This window comes from Cheilinus undulatus, linkage group 7, assembly GCF_018320785.1.
Source record: "Cheilinus undulatus linkage group 7, ASM1832078v1, whole genome shotgun sequence".
In the NCBI taxonomy this organism is placed as follows: Eukaryota; Metazoa; Chordata; class Actinopteri; order Labriformes; family Labridae; genus Cheilinus; species Cheilinus undulatus.
The window spans coordinates 41,234,128-41,253,670 of NC_054871.1; the positions used below are offsets into that span (position 1 = coordinate 41,234,128).

At 37.7% G+C, this 19,543-nt stretch overlaps 1 protein-coding gene across 1 annotated transcript in view; it reads right to left on the reverse strand.

Annotated features, from left to right (window-relative positions):
- tmem131 (transmembrane protein 131) overlaps positions 1 to 19,543 on the reverse strand; it is an 82,772-nt gene that overhangs the window by 2,473 nt on the left and 60,756 nt on the right. Inside the window, exons 28-40 of the mRNA XM_041791081.1 lie at positions 18,930 to 19,116; positions 10,852 to 11,037; positions 10,609 to 10,764; positions 8,159 to 8,580; positions 6,232 to 6,416; positions 5,594 to 5,721; positions 5,399 to 5,517; positions 5,168 to 5,320; positions 4,488 to 4,638; positions 3,067 to 3,182; positions 2,901 to 2,982; positions 1,458 to 1,561; positions 1,204 to 1,355 (exon numbers count right to left, since the gene is read on the reverse strand). Of these exons, the coding sequence (XP_041647015.1) occupies positions 1,204 to 1,355; positions 1,458 to 1,561; positions 2,901 to 2,982; positions 3,067 to 3,182; positions 4,488 to 4,638; positions 5,168 to 5,320; positions 5,399 to 5,517; positions 5,594 to 5,721; positions 6,232 to 6,416; positions 8,159 to 8,580; positions 10,609 to 10,764; positions 10,852 to 11,037; positions 18,930 to 19,116 (2,141 nt within the window). The remainder of the gene's footprint in view (positions 1 to 1,203; positions 1,356 to 1,457; positions 1,562 to 2,900; positions 2,983 to 3,066; positions 3,183 to 4,487; positions 4,639 to 5,167; positions 5,321 to 5,398; positions 5,518 to 5,593; positions 5,722 to 6,231; positions 6,417 to 8,158; positions 8,581 to 10,608; positions 10,765 to 10,851; positions 11,038 to 18,929; positions 19,117 to 19,543) is intronic.

The window sequence follows — 19,543 nt, forward strand, 5'->3', positions numbered from 1 at the left end:
TAACCCTGATATAAAATAATTATAACCAGTGTAACAGTCAGATATTTCCAACATTTTAAGACACATCCACGTGTATAATCACATCCTAACTGATGTTTATAATGTAAATGTTCTCTCAAACAGAGAGTGATAGTACCTTAATAAGAAGGTCACATTAAAGTTAAATAGTTAAAAGTAAACCTTTTATCTAAACTGTTCTTTACTCTCAGTCTGTAACAGTCCATGTAGTTTGATGCTACATTATTTTTTTACTTGACTTTAATGGTTCTCTCCTCATCTCCCTCCATCCTTGCTGTCTGTCCGTTTGCCTCAGACCGCTACATTAATGCAGACACTCGAATGTAACATAATTTAGACAGCGGGATTTCATAAAATCTCGAGGCCGTCCGACTTGAGTTTGAAGCCTCCAAGGGGTGAGCAGGTCTTCAAGTTGTGACTTCAGCTGTGTACCTCACGCACAGACACACCTCTCTCTCGCTCTCCGTGACTCTCTGGTGTGGTGAGGTAAAAAACTCGAAGCATGGATGAGTTTTCTTGAAGGTGCATTATTATGTTGCCATGATGAGCCAAGTGATGTTTGCCGGTGTTTTCGTGCGGCTGCTTTGACAGGCTGTCATTGTTTAGGGGCAGGGTGAGTGTTTGTAAAATGAGGCACAAGTTGTGCCACTTTAGTGATCCCCCCAGAGCACTTTCCTGATTTACGTTCCTCTTTCTTAAAAACAAAGCATTTCAGTCAAATTCATTCAATTTCCGCGATTCCTGTGTTAAATTGTAAATTCTGTTTTTATCGACCAATTCTGCAATGTCGTTAACGCGGAAATCATAGGGCCCTAAAATTCCCACGGCACACCTAGACTCGCCTCAAGGCCTGCCATTTGTGAACCACTGAGGATTAAAGTGATATAAACGAGTTTAAACTGTCCTCATGTCTAGTCTTGGTTAAGATTTGAGAATGTTTTGAGTATATAGCTGGTGGTTCAATCATTTAGATGAGAATTTAAATAAATAAAAGGACTGTCCCCGCTCTACCCACCCTGTCTTCACTGACCTTAGCTCCTGTTTTCAGCTGCTCTATTTCACTTTGTGTTGAAACCTTAGCAGTACCTTTACAGCTTTTTTCTCTTTTGCCTGTTTCTGAAGTACCTTGTCTGCGAAGAGATAAACGCTGGCCGGTATGGGACCTTAATAAAAAGAAATAGTTACTGCAGTGGGTGCTGTGGGCGAGCTGGAGCTGCTGGGCCAGGAGGTCGGAGAGACGGTGCTCGGTATGTCCCAGATGGAGGAGGGTACTGCGGGGATCTCAGGCCAGCTCTGCTGAGGCTCTGACGTCTTTGGGAGATTCATTCCACTGAAAACTAAACAAACAACAAACGAAGACGTCAGCGTGGAAACAGCAGGTCTACTGTGGCCTGTTATAGTCGTTTCTCTACATTCTTTGGTTTTCCCGTTAACACTACCTCCTGTCAGGTTGAAGGAGTTGTTGGGTCCAAAAGCAGAGAACGAGTTAGCGGATGGAAAGTTTGGACTGCTGGCTGTGTCAATGGGACTCCATAATCCAGAGCTGAAAGACAGGAGGAAAATAACACAACATTACAAAGAGACTTTCAGCATTTGTTTACATTGGGCCCATATTTCGTACCAATGACTTGCAGACAGAGAAAGATTTGAGACTGCTTCAAAAATTCCCCAAACATTCAGACAGAAACATTTTAAGGCTAATCGGGGTCAAATAAGGACAATAAAAGTACATTCAAAGTCTTGTTTTTGTGAGGACATGCTTGAATTCTTAATCACATCACAACACCATAGAAAATGTTTCCCCAAAAGTTACCTAAGTATTAATTATTTTTAGATTTTATACTTTACTCCTCACCACAAACAGCAGAAAAATAGTGATCTTTCAGGGCACAAGACTTCATCAATATAAGTGATCATTCTAGCCTCCAGAACACTGGTTTTCTAGTCTAACACTGCTTTGATTGTTTGTATATTTGTGTCACTTTGATGGCAAAGCACTAGAGGCCCATGACATAAAACCAGTCCAACATACCTAGGGTTTCTTTTAGTGGAATGGATTTACTGAACCTAACAAAGCAGATCATGCAAGGCAAACATGAGTTGGCTAACAAACCCTATATGTAACCACAGCTAAAATATACTATTATTTTTTACATGTGATGTGTCTTAACAGTGGAAGTAGTCCTTTATTGTCAGCCCAACACAGTAAATATGGAGCCAAATGTGGCTTATAAAAATGAAATGAAAACATGACTTAAAGCTGGGGTTCAATCACCTTTTCCAAGGTCAATGCAAAGCACTTTTTAGGCATTTTCAATGGATATTTCAAGGCTTTTCCAGCACCTTACAGCTGTAGTCAATTCTGTATTCGGTCTTTCAAACAATTACAATCTTTAATTGCAATTAATCTCAGTATTTGGTTGGTTAATCACAATCAATCTCCCCTTTTTGTCACACTTTAGATTGATTATTTTGCATTTAAAACGTTTTTGTTCATTTGAATTCTGTACTGTCGTAAGTGAAAGGTAAGTGACTTCCTGTTTGGATAAAGGCCTGCTTTATTTTAAAAGAAAATAAACTTTGGATAGCTCAAAGATAAAGATGCGAACTTAACCATGGAAAAAGGGAACTTGTTATGGATTGAAAAGGAAAATTAGGAAACAGTATAAAGTTAAATGTTTGAGCCAGACACATGTGGACGCACAGTGCCACGGCACTTCAGGACACTGCACTTTGATTAATTTGGTTGAATTTTAGTCCTTCTAAATTACATGACAGCTACCACAGCATGTTTTTCTAATAATAATTGCTAATAATAATCATAATAATTGAGATTTTATCGGGAATATGTGGGTGTTAATCTTCTTTTATTGTGGCTGTACCTGTCAGAGCTGTCACTCTCCACTGAGGTCATGTGTGCCAGACTCTTTCCCTGGCTGTCACTTTTACCTGGACCAGACCCACCTGTGACAAAGAAACAGAATAATCTTCAGTAAACACTTTGTAATTAATGCTCACATCTAATCAAGTTTCAGCTCCCTGGTTTACCTGGACTTTTATCATAACCAGCAGCGACAGCAGCAAAGGTGGGGTTTCCATTTTTTCCTGGTAGAGGAGTGGCTGCAGATAATTTATTTCCTGGGGCCTTCTTCTGGTTTCCCTCACTGCAGAAATGTCAGGAATCAATCAGGATCTGGTTAGCTTTTTGACTTGGTTGAAAACAAAGTACATGAACTTTTTGTCACTTAATTATAAGAGTTTTTCGCATTTTTGACATAGCTAGAAGTTAAAAATGAATCACTATTGTTTTTAGAGGACATGTGCATCAACAAGACTGAAACAGAGGGGAAAACAAAGGAATGTAAAACAATTCTTTTATCATAATTTATGTCCGGAAATTAAACCTAAAGCCTGGAAACATTTTAACTCAGAGCTGTCACTGTGAAACCAAGTGTTGCTGCTGTCAGACGTTTTTTCTGAGTTGAGTTCAGGTGCTGAGGTGGATTTTAAGGAAGCAAATACTATTACTTCTTATTTTAACTGAGCTGGCGAGAGATTTCTGTCACATATCCCTTGATTTCTCATAGACAATACATTTGGTAATGTAGGATTTGTGTAGTTTTGAAGGCTCAACCTTTAATATTCCTAAACCAAGGCTTAGCACCAAATTGTGTTTCAAATACAGATAGGATGGTGGGATGATAAGCACACTGTGTTTTTGAAGAATCTTTGAATTGTGGCAGCTTCTAGCAATGATGGTCAACTACGGTGGGTATTTCTCTTGCAATTTCACCTGCTTCCCATGGTGCACGGAGGATGAAAAAAGTCTTGAAGGAAACAGGCGGCTCCAACAACACTTGTAGGACTAATACAGTTGTTCTACAAACTAAAGCAATGATGGTAAACAAAGAGGAGGGTCTGGCTTGTTTTTGTTTAGTGGACATTTCTGTTAACCTTGCAAAGCAGATGGGGTCACCCGTTTCTGTGTTTCTCACTGGTGAAATCCATCTTGCAAAGCTCCCATCTGAACAGTTTGGGCCCGGTGAGAAAGTGACCGGACCAATCAGCATTGAGAGGCAGTACTTTCAGGCGCAGCAGAGTTGTGTCATAAGCAAGCAGCTACAGGAGGTCAGTGCAATTATGGCGGAGGACATTAGTGTGGATGCTGCTAAAGCAGCAGTTTTATCAGAACTTGATGGCATTTCTTCATTAAAAGAAGAACAAAGAACAGCATTTAGTTGTTTTTTGTGTACTGACATGTCTAGAGTCACCATGGTTTGCGTAATACAGCTCTCTATGGAGTTTTTCATCAGTAGTGGTGCACCTCGGTTTGGGGCTACAACGTCACGTGTTTTGTTGCTCTGATTATGGAAGGTTTTCCAGATGGATGTGCGAAAAAAAATCCATCTGGCGTGTCAGGTTACATTTCTGTTGTTTTATAGTTAGAGGTTATTATACTAAGTAAATACCTGTTACTGTTGAGTACGCTGCTGTAGGAGCCTCTGAACAGTAAGCTGGGGGAGGTCGGTGGAGGGGAGCAGGCCCCGGCAGTGACGGATCTCTTCAGGAAAGGGTCTGCGTTTATAGTCTGGATGGAGAGCTGCTGAAGACTGTCAGCTTCTGGAAATGAAGGACAGGAGCGAGAGAAAATATCACATTATTACCTTAAAAAACTATTTACATTGATATTAAATTCAAGGAAAAAACAAATTTTTCATGATGCTCTAAGTTCTTGAGATGCACCTGTACATTAAGCCTCATTTAGATTATTAGTTTATCAATATTTTTTACAATAAAGACAGAGAAGCAAAACTTAGCATCAATGTTTTGCTTTTAATATCAACAAAAGAGGGCAGGTGATGTTCAATATCATTATCGTCCATTAATTAATTCACAGATCAAAGTACATTGTTTGACCTAGTTAAATTTTAACAACTAGAGCTCCAATAGCTGGCATGACATTACCAATACAAGCAGAAAAACTGCATTTGCCTTTGGGAGTGTATGTCAGATGTGACATGATAACCTTTGGCTAATATTTAAACAGACTCCAGAGAGCTTCCTAAATCAAGAACTCCATAGTCATTAAAGAATAAATAACACCTTGAAAGACAGTGGATGTAATATTAGGTTTTAGATTTTGACTTACGGACGCTGTTTTTGGAAAGTGGTACATCCCACTCTGGAGATGCAAACTCCTTCTCTCCCTCTGAGCTGCTGCTGTGTCCGAGTTCCGGCACTGAGCCACTGGTGAACAGTTTGGATAACAGAGAGGGGCGTCCTTCCTCTAGCTTTCCATCTACTGTAAGAGCAAACAAGCATGAGGTGGAAAAACAAAGATCAGAGTGGTAACTTCACATTTAACATGGGAGAAACTCACGTCTCTGCTTCTGTACAGGTCTGGTCTTTGGGATGTTGGTGAGAGGGTACAGAGCTTTGGACGTGAAGCTCTTACGTTGTTTGTTCTCTAGTGGTGTGACATATGGCAGCTCCAGAGAACTGAGAAAGAAAAATGGGTTAAAAAAGTAAAATATAAAAAGAATTATATCTGTCTGCTGTGGTCAAATCAACCTACCTGGACTTTTCTGCTTGGTTTTCTTTCTTTGTGGTTTGTTTCTTTGTTTTGGGTTTAATGAGAAAATGTGAAGGTTCTTCTTTTGCTTTTGCTGTTGTTACTGTTCTTCCTTTCTTTTTTACTGGCTCCTGAAAGGAAAATGGAAAAATGTATAGTCTCAGCATGCTTCAATGCGTCACATCCTTGAATTTGTTTGATCCAAGTCTGAGTAGAAAGTGAAGTCTTAAAAGAGAAAGTCTGACAAGTTCAGTTTTTGAGAAGTTGAAAAGGTTTTTTTTTTCCATCTTTTGGTGTAAGCGAGAAAAAATACAAGGAAACAAGGATTAAAAATTAAATTTAAATGTCTTTCTAAATGGTATCAGCATTTGACATGAGGCTCCTGAAGCCCACTATGTTGTTAATAGTCTCCTGCTTTGAGGTTCCTGTTTGAACAGTCAAGTCACGAAGATTTAAGAGGCTACCTGTCCTGAAATTTTGTCGAATGTTCAGAAGTGTATGTCTCAAAAGATATGTTGTTGTCAAAAGAAGAGTTTAGGTCACACACCTTCAGCTCAGGTATAAGGGGGAAAAAACACACAGAAATGACAGATACCACCACAGGAAATGAGCTGAACTACATCATTGTCCCTCCATTTTACCTCTTTGATGTTTGTCTCCACGTCTGGGTTGGAAGTCTCTGTGGTGGTGGAGGAGCTGTCGTCGTTGTCAGCCAGGTTATCTTTAAGCTCGTCTCCCTGAGTCTTCACTGTGGATTTTTTCTCTTTCTCCTCCTTCTTCCTCTGGGCTTTTGTTTTGCCCCGCAGCTTCCCTTTAGATTCCAGCACTGCAAATGATATTACAAATAAGTCAATATGCTGCAAACATTTGCTCTGAGGCTGTCACAACTACATCTGCAGATTGACTAAAGTCACAGTGAAGACTCAGTGGATAGTTTTTAAAAACATCTTTCGATCAGGGTTGGGAATCTTCAATTTTTTTTTATTTTAATACCCATATCAGTTAGTACTGCCTGAATAATCTAACTGCAATAGCTGTTAGGTTGTGTAAGTACATAATCCCATAAAGACTGCAATTATTTTTGTAAAAGAAGTACTTGAAGGTTTAAACGCCTGCAGAAACACCTTTAAGTTTACAACAGCTGCACTTCTGCAATTTGTAGAAATACATTTATTTTCAAGAAAGGGAAAATTTCAATATCTTTGAACTTATCAAGAGAGCATTCCCCAAACTTTAGTGTGCTGGGGGCCTAATTTGAGATGTAAAAAAAAACCTTCTGGGGTCCATTAAACCCTTCATTCAACCATAACACCGGACTTAAAGTATCTACCTACCTATTTTTTATATCATTAACGGAGGATTTTAATGCAAATTCCAGGTTTAAAAAGACATAAATGCCACAAGAAAATGTTGGCATCATCATAAAGTACAATTAACAAATTACAAGAATGTATTATTTTTTTGAATATTAATCTTTTAGAATGTAGATTGTGACTCCATTAACCTTTCTAGTCACATCAATGCAGCATCATTGAATTTTTGATGGAGCGCCATCATTTATTTCAGCACCAGTCAAACCATTACACCTTTTCTGTACATCAGAGGAAATAAATCTCAAAATGGTGAAGGGCAAATATTCTGGCTGTGTTTTGTTACTTCTTGGGCTTATTTGCATGTAATCAAGTATTTCAAAATCATTTAAAACTTGATTTTGATTTTTTAAAATTATGTTTATGGATTTTATAAGAGGTAAAAGGCCTCTTGTGTTCCACCTGCAGTACCTCCACGGCCCACACTTTGGAAAACACTGTATTAAGATATTTTGAAAGCAGTACTATAAAACCTTCAGGGTTTTTTTTTGCTACTTAACATTTGTATGTTTTGAGTCGAGAAATATACATTTCAAAACTATCACCATCTCTGCATTTTTCTTGATAACCAAGAAAGTAGACTCATCATAGCATTTATGTATTACATCATAATTACAGTCACAGATTGCAATATTGCTCGGTATAAATGCAATCATACATTATTACCAAATCATGCAGTACTACTATAAAAACCCTTTTCAATTCAAGTTCTTAAAGATACTACTATAATTTTGTATTTTTTGGTAGAAATACAAAACTACAATGTATTTTTAACAGAAATGGTTTAAGCTGAATAAAGCTTGACTCAAAAAGGTCAAGATCCAATCTGTTAAATCTATTCTGTACTTCTGAAAAACAAATTTCTTGCCCTCACAACTAAATTTCTTCAACTTTCTCATGAAAAATTGAATTTTGATTTTATTTGTTACATTTAAACACATCATGACATTTTTTCATTCCCCTTCGAGTCATATCTCTTAGCTGACCTTGAACACGTAAAATAGCCGTGTGCCAGTTGTTAAATGATTCAACTAACTTTTAATCTGCTGATTTCAACGCTAGATTAATATTTCTAACCAACAGACTTGCAACAAAATTTAGATGAACTTTTCACGGTCCATCTAAGCAGATGAGGATGATTGATGTTCTGTAGCTGAAGTCAGTGTTATGGTGCATTTTAAAACTCCATTTTGTTTACCTTTGATTTGTATGGACTGAGGGCTCTGTTCCTGTAGATTTTCCCCGCTCAGTGACTCTGGACGGTCAAGGTCGTTGTCCATGGCTCCGATCAGGTTGGCGTATTCTGGGTCCTCAGAACTGAGGCTTCTGTGGGTTAAAGTTTGGCTCTGGAGGTCGAGTTGTTTGCTCCGAGCTTTGCGGTTGGTGAGCTGACAGGCAGCTGCAGAGCCTTCCTGTCCTGAGGCTGTACTTCCTTTGCTCAGCTGGGAGGAGGAAGCTTGCATAGATGGGCGGCTGAAGCCGATCCTGGACCTCTTATCCTGGCTGTCTGAGTCGGAGAAAGTGCGGCCGTTGCTCTGTCGGCCTCCGCCTCGAGCTGCTCCGTTACTGGACGCGTAACCTCCTCTGGAGTTTGGGGCTGAGTCGCCGTAATCGTTATACCTGAACAGCGAGAGAAAAGTTTAATTACTCTTTGCTCTACTAACGCTAACATAATTTTTATCAGCTTTCTTAGGATCTTGTTCCAAAAAGATGCAATGGTACCCATGTATTTTTTTGCAAGTTCACGTGTTCGATAAAAGCTGTTGTTCTCTAATTATTTTGTCTATTTAATCTATCAAATGTCTCTATTTTTACCATTATAAAATGAATAACTAAATAATAACTGAGCAAGCATGGCAAGATCAATGAAGCTGGAACCACCAAATCAGACGTTTTCTTCTTTGAAAATTGTCAAAAATAGATAAAAATACATTTAAAAAATCCAATATAAAAACAGTAGACAATTTCTTTTATCACAACTGCCTGGTCAATTCACTGACTATAAATTAGAACTCTATAAGCAGATCTTCAGACTAGAAACCAGATAAGGTTTTTTTTAATGAATTATTAGTCTCATTATTGGCAATATCCTCAACTGTAAATCCTTGGTTCTCAACTAGAGGGGTGGGGACCCAAAAAGTGAGCCAGGAAGTAATTTTCAGTGTGTCCCAGATGAGTGCTATAAAAATAAAAGGGGCACAAAGTCCATGATGTGCTATTCTTATATACCAAACTGAGCAGTCAATGCAAAAAATGAACTTTTAAGCAATTTTATTTATTTAGCTACTGCCCTGCCTTAAAAAAATGCTTAAAAGGACATTTTTGAGTGCTGACTTCTCAGTTTAGCAAGTCTTTTTTTTGTGCACCCTAAAAAATGTATTGTTGGGGCATGCTCCTTTATTGCTTTCTTTTGGGCTTTTATTATGTCATAGCTCCTTATTTCTGTGCATCTTTTGTTCCATCTTATGTCAAACTGTCCCATTTTTCATTAAAACCACTTGGTTTTGTCTAAAAGTGTTAGAAATTTGGGTCCTGTTTTGTTGTTTAGGGGGTGGTGATGGATCTTGATGCTAGACCAGATGAGAACTCCTGCTGTAGATTATACAGCCTGTTGTCTTTTGCATCTAAAATTAAAGTTAAAGAGAAACTTCGAAAAATAGATGAAATCACTACTTCACCTGGCTGAACAACCAGCCCAGATTTCTCACAGACTCAGTCAGGTATGACATGCAAAGTTGACCGAAAGTCGAGTGATAAGAACCAACAAGTGGCTTCAGTACCAGACAAAAACCATGGTCAGTGGTTAGCCACAGATAAAACTTTACTACAGCCAACAGACACCAGAGGGGTTTACATTCAGATGTATCACAAAATTCAAACAATTCTTTTAGAAATTCAGCCAAAGAAAACAGAAATTAATGATTTGTCTTCTATGTATGAGTGAAAGAAAAGTTGACTCTGTTTTTGCTCTTCAATCTCACTCGGTGGAAGAAGAAACCGTCTTGAACTGCACTCAAATCTAAATCGGCATGGCCACACATTCTTCTGTAAAGACTGTATTTGGTTATAAAGTAAAAAGATTCAAATTGAAAGGAAGGAAATGGGGATATTGTGAAAAAAGTGCCCTTTAGAACAGTTATGACAGATACAAACAATTTACTGTGGACCTGTTTTTGCTCTGTAAAACATAGTTGTTAATTTTTAAAATGCTCCCAACCATTCCAGTAGCCAAAACAGCCATGGTATTGAAGTAATTACCATCAGGAAGACAGCTTGTAATGAGCAGATGTTTATAATTAATGCTATTAGAGTGTATGTCTGTTTCCAGCAGCAGCACCACTGGCTGTGTCTGCAGATGACAGAACTCCTGTTAATATACTTGCATGGCACTAAGGCACCACATTATGGGCCTCGCAAATGTATCAACAACTGAAAGCCTTCATGAACTGATAAGCTCTGAAAAAAATTAACCCCCCATACAGTTTCTATCAATAAAGAAGTGATGTATAGGGATCAAAAACTGTTTTTTCAAACTGAGCTTCAAACGTGTTTAGTCTGCTGTCCAACATTTTTAACACGAAGCTTTCATGGAGATTTCTTGGCTTTTGCAGCCAAGATGTATCTCAGCCTTTTTCAGTGAACACTTACTTAGAATCACTGTCAATCTGCACGATTTCCCTGAGATTAAACGGTCTCCCAGTCTCCAACGTGGAGTTTGATTCCACTGACACTCGTCTCTTGAAAGGCTCCCATATGCTCTGAGCCTCCAGGTAGGCTGTGGCAATCACCAACAGAAACATGGAACTGCAGAGGCAAAAATAAATCAAATGTGAATTCATTTTACCCCTTCAAAAATCAAAATAGGTTTTGACGCTTATGGATCTGTCTTACCTCATAATGAGAGACACTATGATGTAGAGCTCCAGCTCCCAGTTTGGTCTGGGTAGAGTCTCTGCACATGTAGCTAACATGTGGTAAGGCAATGAGGCGTTCAGGACAAACACGAACTCAGAGCCTCCACACGTCACCAATTTCAGCTCCCGGATCACTCGAGACGAAGTGAAGTCGGGTGTAAACCTGGAGAGGAGAAAGAGGATATATCAGAAGTTCAAATGACTTTCAGATAAAAAATAACCTCTTTTTATCTGCATCCAAAATCAACCTGTAGATAGTTACCACAAAGTAGAACCTCATTATGTAGGGTTAGGTTTTATGTGTTTCATACTTTACTTTTTTATTTTTACTGTTGCAACAAAGATAGAAGTCCAAGACATTCAATATTGAGTATTTTCTTGTCTTTAATCACCTTCAACTGCTACTATTACTAACTACTATAATGTTGCCAACCTATTGGAGCGATTTAGACAACATTTTTGTTCCTTGGGTTGCAGCAGCTCTGGATAAAAGCACCAGTGAAGACATAAAGTTTCTTAAGATTTTGGTACTCTTTAATACAGTGTTTCCTTGAAATATTGGGGCCAGTTTTGCTTTAAAACATAAAGTATTTCAGACTGATTTCAAATAATCTTCTCTTACAGACTGATTGATGAAATTTTGTGAAAAAAAAAAGAAAAAAAAAAAAAAAGAATGCCTGAATAGCCATTTGTTCAAAAAAATAATCATGATAAAATCCAGGTTTGACAAAATGCATCTAGTCTTAAACATGTATGTTTCCCTTTCCATATCATGATTAGGGTGAGCACAGGTGTTTGTTGACAATCTGATAATATTTGCTTGTTTGAAGGAGGTGTGCTGATCAAAATCCTTATCAGTGAAGTAAGTGAAGTAAGGCGGGTTTTTTGATATATTTGCACGTGTTCACGTTGAAGCCCTCCACAGGTGTTTATCTCATTAAGGTGATTAGACCTCTGCTCAGGTTAAAGTCGACATCTGCTGGGAGTAAACTATCACAGTACAGATTATAACATGATGATGTCAGGCAATTTCTGTTATAATCAGCTACATATTTTGACCAAAAATAAGGAGGACTTATCTGTGATGGAAACCAGAGAAAAGTACTTTGCTTGAGTCAGTTTCAGTATGCAGATTAAGACAACTTTATATAGACACTCAGCTATCACACTGCCTTTGAATGCCAACTGTTTCAGATATTTAGGTCTCAAAATGAGAGCTCACACCGCAAACTTTTTATCACTTTGATAAAATTTCAAAAATGTCACTAATTTGCATTTCAGAAAAAAAATCTGTCTGTACTGACAATGTGAAATCATTCTTTCCAGTGTCTTGATTTTGGAATCAAATGAAGTCAAATGGATTTATTTTATAATGTTGACGGTTAGATTTATTATATAAAATGATTGCTGCACTGATACACCAGTGTGCTCTGAAACCATGACTGAGAGTTAGGAGACAGCTGCAATACGCTTACTCTGTCAGATACACTGTTACACATAAAGATATATGCAGGAGTGCATGTACGAAATGGCTCACTGACGTCCAGTGATCTCTGGCTAATGTGACGACATTTACACTTTACAGGAGTTCCAGCTTGTTTCTCTGTGTAAAGCAGAGCATACACTGTGTGATATCCACTCAACTCTCTAACAGTCATGGTTAGCTCATACTGTGCGACTGCATCGCTTGCCACACAGGAGTACAGTGCACGATTTAGGTGCTTAGACTGTACTGTCCGATGGTTGTGCCTGACCTGAGTGTTCACACTGTATGAGTGAAGTTGAGATGGACTGTGACGAAATCCTATGGAGTTTACTTTGAAAAAGTCCCATATACTAAGGTGGAAGTCATATCTAGTCATATCCTCTCTCGCTATCTATCACACACTAACAGCATCACCACGTTGTCAGTTGGAAGTCTGCAGATAGGCACATTTCCTACATTGTCTATTTCCTTCATGATGGGGGAGGAGGGCATTAGAAAGTCATTCCTGCTGTTTTCACTGTCAAAAATGCCTCAAAGTTAAGGATTCTACTCGGGGCTCTGCTCTCACCCTGGGAGTGTGAGTAGTCATACAGCCAAATTATCAAGCATGCCAGAAATCCATCTGACCATTTAAGAGCAGCTGATCTGGCTGTAGTCAGGTTGTGGTTGGTGGTGCACTTTCCCCTGTCCACTACACAACAATCTTCACACAATCCTACCAAAAGTCAGCACGACTTCAAAGCAGCTCAAAATTTGTGTATAAATCTGATGAAATGTGCACAGTGTATGTACCGCTTAAACAGCCCAGTTAAGGTTAACAACTGAAGTAAGGGATCCTCCAAAGAAACGGTTCTTTGTTATGCTTTTACTATCTCTCAGTCAAAAACTCGCTTTTGTTTTGAAGGAAAACCAGCAACTAAATCAGCTTTATGATGGAAAAAGATTGCTATGGATAGAAAACTAAATATAAATGTCTAAAGGGAAAGGTTAAAAAGTGAAATGTTTGACATAAGGTGAAGCTGAAGTTTGATTTGTCCACTGTGCTGTATTTTTTTAAGTGAAATAAGACATTCAAAGGTGCAGGGTGTTATTTTTTTCATCACTGTGAGAGCAGGAAGACACTAAGCTTCTGTTCTGCTTCTGCAGTTGAACTATGGGGCAACTAGAACAACCAAATAGCGTAGATCAAAAATTTTTAGTGTTAATTTCTGACTTTAATCACTATTAACACACTAAAACTGGCAGCCCTACAAAAGAACAACTCTGCTAATTATTTCATCAGAACTTACAGCTGAGATTTTTCTATTTCTACCATTTTTCAGGGTCAGGTTGAACTTTAAGCGATCAAAACGCGACCCGAGGGAAGCAGAAGAGGCTACAGAGGGACAGAGAGCCGATTCATCCTCTTACTAAGGGCTTACTCAGCCAGAGAGGCTGAAGAGTATTAATAGAGCCTGTGGCTGAAAGGGAGAAAACACACCCACCACAGAGTCCCATGCAGTCTCATGCTGAACTCAGACTGTATTAAAGACATTTTTAAAGTTGCAGTTTTACTTTTTTTTTTGTAACTTATTTTTATTGGGTTACATTTTTAATATAGGATAAATAAATGGATAGAAAAACATAGGATAGCACAGACTTACACAGAAATGAAACTATTCAATCATAATGCGAATATTAAAAAAAAAAAGAAAGAAAGAAAGAAAGAGTTCTTAAGGTCAATGGGTTACAAGTGTGTTTTTTTTTTTTTTTGTAAATAACCACAGAAGGGGGATTCAGGTTCAGCTACGTTTCTTTTTCAACCCGTGTATGTTCTCCTACACCGTGTCCACTCAAGTCACTTCATTGCATTAAAACAAAGACAAAGAGTCCCTTTAGTTACATAAAGCAAACGCAGAAATTACATTTTTAGACAGCCTGACTATTATAAATGACTTCTATCACTTTACTGAGGTTATTAGTGCTTGCTAGGGGGCACTACTTTGCTCCATAATTTATTAAATAAATTACATTCATTGAAAACAATTCATATGCTCAAACATGAACCCAGGTACATATGCATTGAATATTAATTCATTAATGTATTGATACTTGTCTTTGATTACAGGCCAGAACTCCAGCCTCCATATTTGCCCAAAAATCATAGTTTTTTTTTGACACCCTTTACAGCTTTCCGTAAACTTTATGGATCCCAAACCAAAGTGGGTCAAAGGATATCTTTAGCTTTTAGTATCTACTTTGTGTAAAAAAAAAAATACAGTTTTTCTTCCTAATTGTCTGAAAGGTGGCAACCCTGGATGTTTCCACACTCCCTCCAACATTGTCTTATTCCTGGTTGATCTTTCTGTTGTGACTTCATTTTTGGGGTGATAAAAAATTGAATCATATTTTTCCATGTAAACTCCCTCCAGCTATCTGAGCTGGAAGTTGTTGACTGTGTTTTACAGATTTTCAGCCACTCCTCTTCTAGGATAATTATTTCAGCTTCTTTTTCCCATTTACATTTGATATACAGTGTAGAAGTTTCATTCTATGATTGTAAACTGGAGTATGTTTTGGCTATCAATTTACTAGTGAATTTATTTTTGTATGCATCATTCAGAATATTGATTAGGTCTGTGTTGCTATATTCTGTGTTTTTAATTTTGCTATTAAAGTGGGTTCTGACCTGAAGGTACCTGAAAAAGTCTTGTTTCTCTAACTGATACTTGTCCTGAAGTTGCTGAAAAGTATCAAATCTTCCTTTATCAGAAATTAGACTGTATGTTGTGATGCCTTTAAATAACCATTGCTTATATCGATCATCCATCTGGACAGGTTTAAAGTCCTTGTCAAATGCCACCCATCGTAGCTCCTTAATATGATTTTCCAATTTCAATTTTCAGCACAGACCAAACCAGACATTAAGTGATGCTTTGGTCCAGCAGTTTAGCTTTTCTTTTTGTGCTAAATAAAGATTTCTATCTCCCAATAATGTCTGTAGGGGTATATCGAGTTGACTTAATTCCAAATTTTTCCATTTAGCATAGTAACATGGATTGCACCAGTAGATTAGGCATCTGAGGTGTACTGATTTACAGTAATTCTCCATGTTTCGTAGGGATAATCCTCCTTTTTCTCTTGGAAGTTCTAATGTTTTATATCTTACCCTTGGTTTTAGGCCTTTCCAGATGAATGCAGAGAACATTCTTTTCCACTCTGTAAATTGTTTTGGTGGTACTTCTACAGGTATTGATTGAAAAAGGAAAAGTAGTCTTGGCAATATATTCATTTTTATTATATTGACTCGGTTAATTATGTCTAACGGTAATAAAGTCCATCTATTCAAATCAGCCTTTATCTCTTCAGTAGTTGTTAAGAAGTTAATGGCATGAATCTTGCTCAAGTCTTTTGGGATATTAATTCCCAAGTATTTAATAGCCTCTTTGTCCCAATTGAACTTACAAATGTTATTTATTTGTGCTGTAGGTCTGTAGTCGTATGAAATAGTTTGTGTTTTATGTATGTTTAGTTTGTAGCCTGAGTAGTGACCGAATGTTTTCAAAAGGGACAATAGTTTGGGTAGACTTGAGTCAGGCTGGGAAAGAGTGACCAATACTTCGTCTGGATATAGGCACGTCTTAAACTCTGTCTTCCCATATTCCTGTTATTTCTTCATCTTCCCTAATTGCCTGAGCTAGTGGCTCAATAAACAAAGCGAACAAAGCTGGACTTAAGGGACATCCCTGCCTGCAGCCTCTTTCAAGTGGCACAGGGTTAGATAAATTACCATTTATTTTTATTCTGGCTGTAGGTGAGTGATATATGTTTTTTAGGAATAAGATTACCGAATTATTAAATCCAAAATGTTGCATTGTTAAATATAAATATTTCCAGCGTACTGAGTCAAACGTTTTTTCAGCATCCAGGCTGAGGACAACTGATTTATTTTTGCTTTTACTCATATACTCCATTAAATGTAAAGCCCGTCTTATGTTATCTCGTGTTTGCCTATTTCTAACGAACCCTGTTTGGTCCTCGTCTATTAAATCTGGAATTATATTTTCTAATCTTTTTACGATTATTGAAGCGTAGAGTCTGTAATCTAAGTTAAGAACAGATATTGGTCTGTAGGAGCTGCATTCGGTTTTATCTTTGTTCATTTTAGGAATAACAGAAATTATTGCTTGTTTCCAAGATATAGGTATTTCTCCCCCTTTCAGTGTGAAATTAAAACATTTTAATAATATGGGTGATATTGTAGCTTTAAATTGTTTGTACCATTCTGCCGGGTATCCATCGATACCTGGCATTTTATTTTTTTTAAGTCTTGAAATGGCGTTGTCTAGTTCTTTTTCTGTTATCTCACACATGTATCACACATGGTATCTGTTTGATACCAATCATTGGAAGGTCCAATGAATTTAGAAAATTAACAATATTTGAGGGATCAGCTGCAACTGTTTGTGTGTATAGGTCCCTATAGTAATTTTCAAAGCAGTGTTGTATTTCCTCCAGTCTGAAACACATTCTACCAGATTTAGTATCTTTAACTTTGTGTATGGCTCTCTCATCCTGTTGTTTTTTGATCCTCCAGGCTAGTAATTTTTTAGCTCTTGGCCCATTGTCGTAATATCTTTGTTTGGTAAATTTAGTCTTCATCTCCTCCTGACTGTCAAATATTTGATTTAAATTTTGCTTAGTCAGTTTTATCTGATCTAATAGTTTGGGATCATTACATTCCATGTGTTTTGTTTCAAGACTTTTTAATTCCCGTACTAGTTCCTCTAATTGTTTCTGTTTTTCTTTTTTTTTTAACTGAGGACCACATTATGAGTTTACCTCTGATTACAGCCTTGGCTGCATCCCATACAATGCTAGGAGATACTTTATCATTGTCGTTGTGTTCTATGTAATCTTTAAATTCTTTTTCAATGAAACTTTTACATGTTGGGTCATTCAATAAGCTAGTATTCAGTCTCCAAGTAGTATTTTGGACTGGAGTGTCCAGATGTAGGGATAAATATACACCTGCATGGTCTGATATGTCTTTTACTCCTATTTCACATTTTCTAACTCTATGTCTCTCTAAATTGGGTATAAAAAAATAATCAATTCTTGAATATACACCGTGAGAATGGGAGAAAAAAGTATACCCTTTCTCTGTTGCATGCATTTCCCTCCAAATATCCATCAAACCTGCTTCAAGGAGGAGTTTTTTGACAGTAAGAGTCTCAGAGTTTATTCTCTTTGTTAAGTTTGTGGAATCAAGCGAAGGTTGTAATTGAATATTCCAATCCCCCCCACAGATAAGAACTCCTGAGGTCTCTTCAGCTATTAAATCAAAAATTTTCTTGATAAATATTCTGTAATTACAAGGGGGTCTATACACATTTAAAAGTGTCACCATTTTATGATCAATGCAGTTTTACTTTAAGGTATTTAATAATGTGGAGTAGAAGTTTTTGGACCTGCATTCAAAAAGCATTTATCAATGAACACTTCTCATGTCAAGTCAGAGCTACACAAATAATAAACTTAACTGTGTTGGGGTCTCACAATAACATTTGTGTGTTTTAATGAGACTGAAAACATGAGCATTTTCTACCATTAACATCACTTTCTATTCTACTCATTTTTGCTGCAACAATGTATATCTGGAAGAAACCACTGAGTTTTCAGCTGCTCTAACAGTCTAAAAAAACAGGAAGTGCACAGTTCACAAGCTTTTACGGACCGCACAGAGGACATAGATGTTCTACAGAAATGGGTCAAGTAAGAGCTACATGTATCAGTAATCATTACAGACCAGATTCTTAGGAAAAATAGGAAATAGGTTTGTGATGAGCATTTATCAGAATGCATTCATCAGCTCTACTTGTCTGTGTTGAGTAAATTAGTGATGCTCCATCTACTGAGCCTTAGCTAGTGGGTCCCCCATCACATCATAACCCTGTTTGTTGCTGGTGTTGCTTAAACACTGCTGTGGTCTGCCTCTACCCCTTGCTCGAGTTCTCACCTTTGTCACTGCTCAAAAAGTTTCATCGATCAACCTTTTTTAAGTGGAGACTAAAGAGGCTTTAAGATATTTTTTTGTCTCATCCCCCTTCGAGCGAGTATTTCATCAAATTACACTGAAGTCACTCGTTTGTGTGTCTTAAAACATCCTAAATGCGCTGACTGCATTGGGTGTTAAAAGTAGAAGCACACCAATGCATTAAAAGTAGAAGCACACCAATGCATCTTAAAGGTATATACACATCCGGTCTAAGAGGGTTACGTTAAATGGGAAACAAATAGCAGTTAAGGAGTTAGGTAAGAAGTGATGGGTGCAAAGTAACAGACATGAAAGCTTGAAGGCAGAGTTATATAGACATTCATGACTCCCTGATCTAAGATAAAAAAAATATGAGGTATGACTAGATAAGTTCTTCAAACTTAGATGGGTTTGTTTCTCTATCAGCCATCTTAGGCACTTTCCGTCTGACACTTCCTGACTGAAATTAACACTTATTTCAGGACGTGGCTTTGAGTTTCTGTGGTTCACAAACACGAAAAAAAAAGAGAAACAGCATTTGTGCAGTACTTACAGGATGATGAGGTCTTTAGAAGTGTTTGGCTTTAGTGCAAATTCTTGACAGTTGAGAACTTTGAATCCAAATCCTTCACACGCCTGTCCATTGATTTCTGCTGATTTGATGGTGATTGGGAGCAGACCTGTGTTTTCTACTCTGAAGGTCCTTTTGAGGGTGAAGTTTGGCTCTTTGACTTTTGTCTCTGAAACAAACAAACAAAAAAAAGAATAAATGAACACTGACTTATGATATACTTTCACGTCTACTTTGAATTAAGATTTCATAACCGATACTTTTAGAATGAAAATTCAGAAGCGTCTGAATTTTTTGAAAGTGTTGGCAAATATTTTACGACATCCAACTTTCCATTTTCTTCTGCTTATCTGGGACTGAGTTGAGGTGGCAGCAGGCTAAGTAAGCCAACCAAGACACTCTATCACAGAGACATTTTCCAGCTCCTGGGGGATTCAGAGGCATTCCTAGATCATATGCCCCCTGGTCGCCTCCCAGGAGGCATCCTGATCAGATGCCCACACCACCTCAACTGGCACCTTTTGATGCAAAGGAGCAGCCACTGAGACAATCTGACCACTTGTATGTGTAATCTCATTTTTTTGGTTATTACCCAC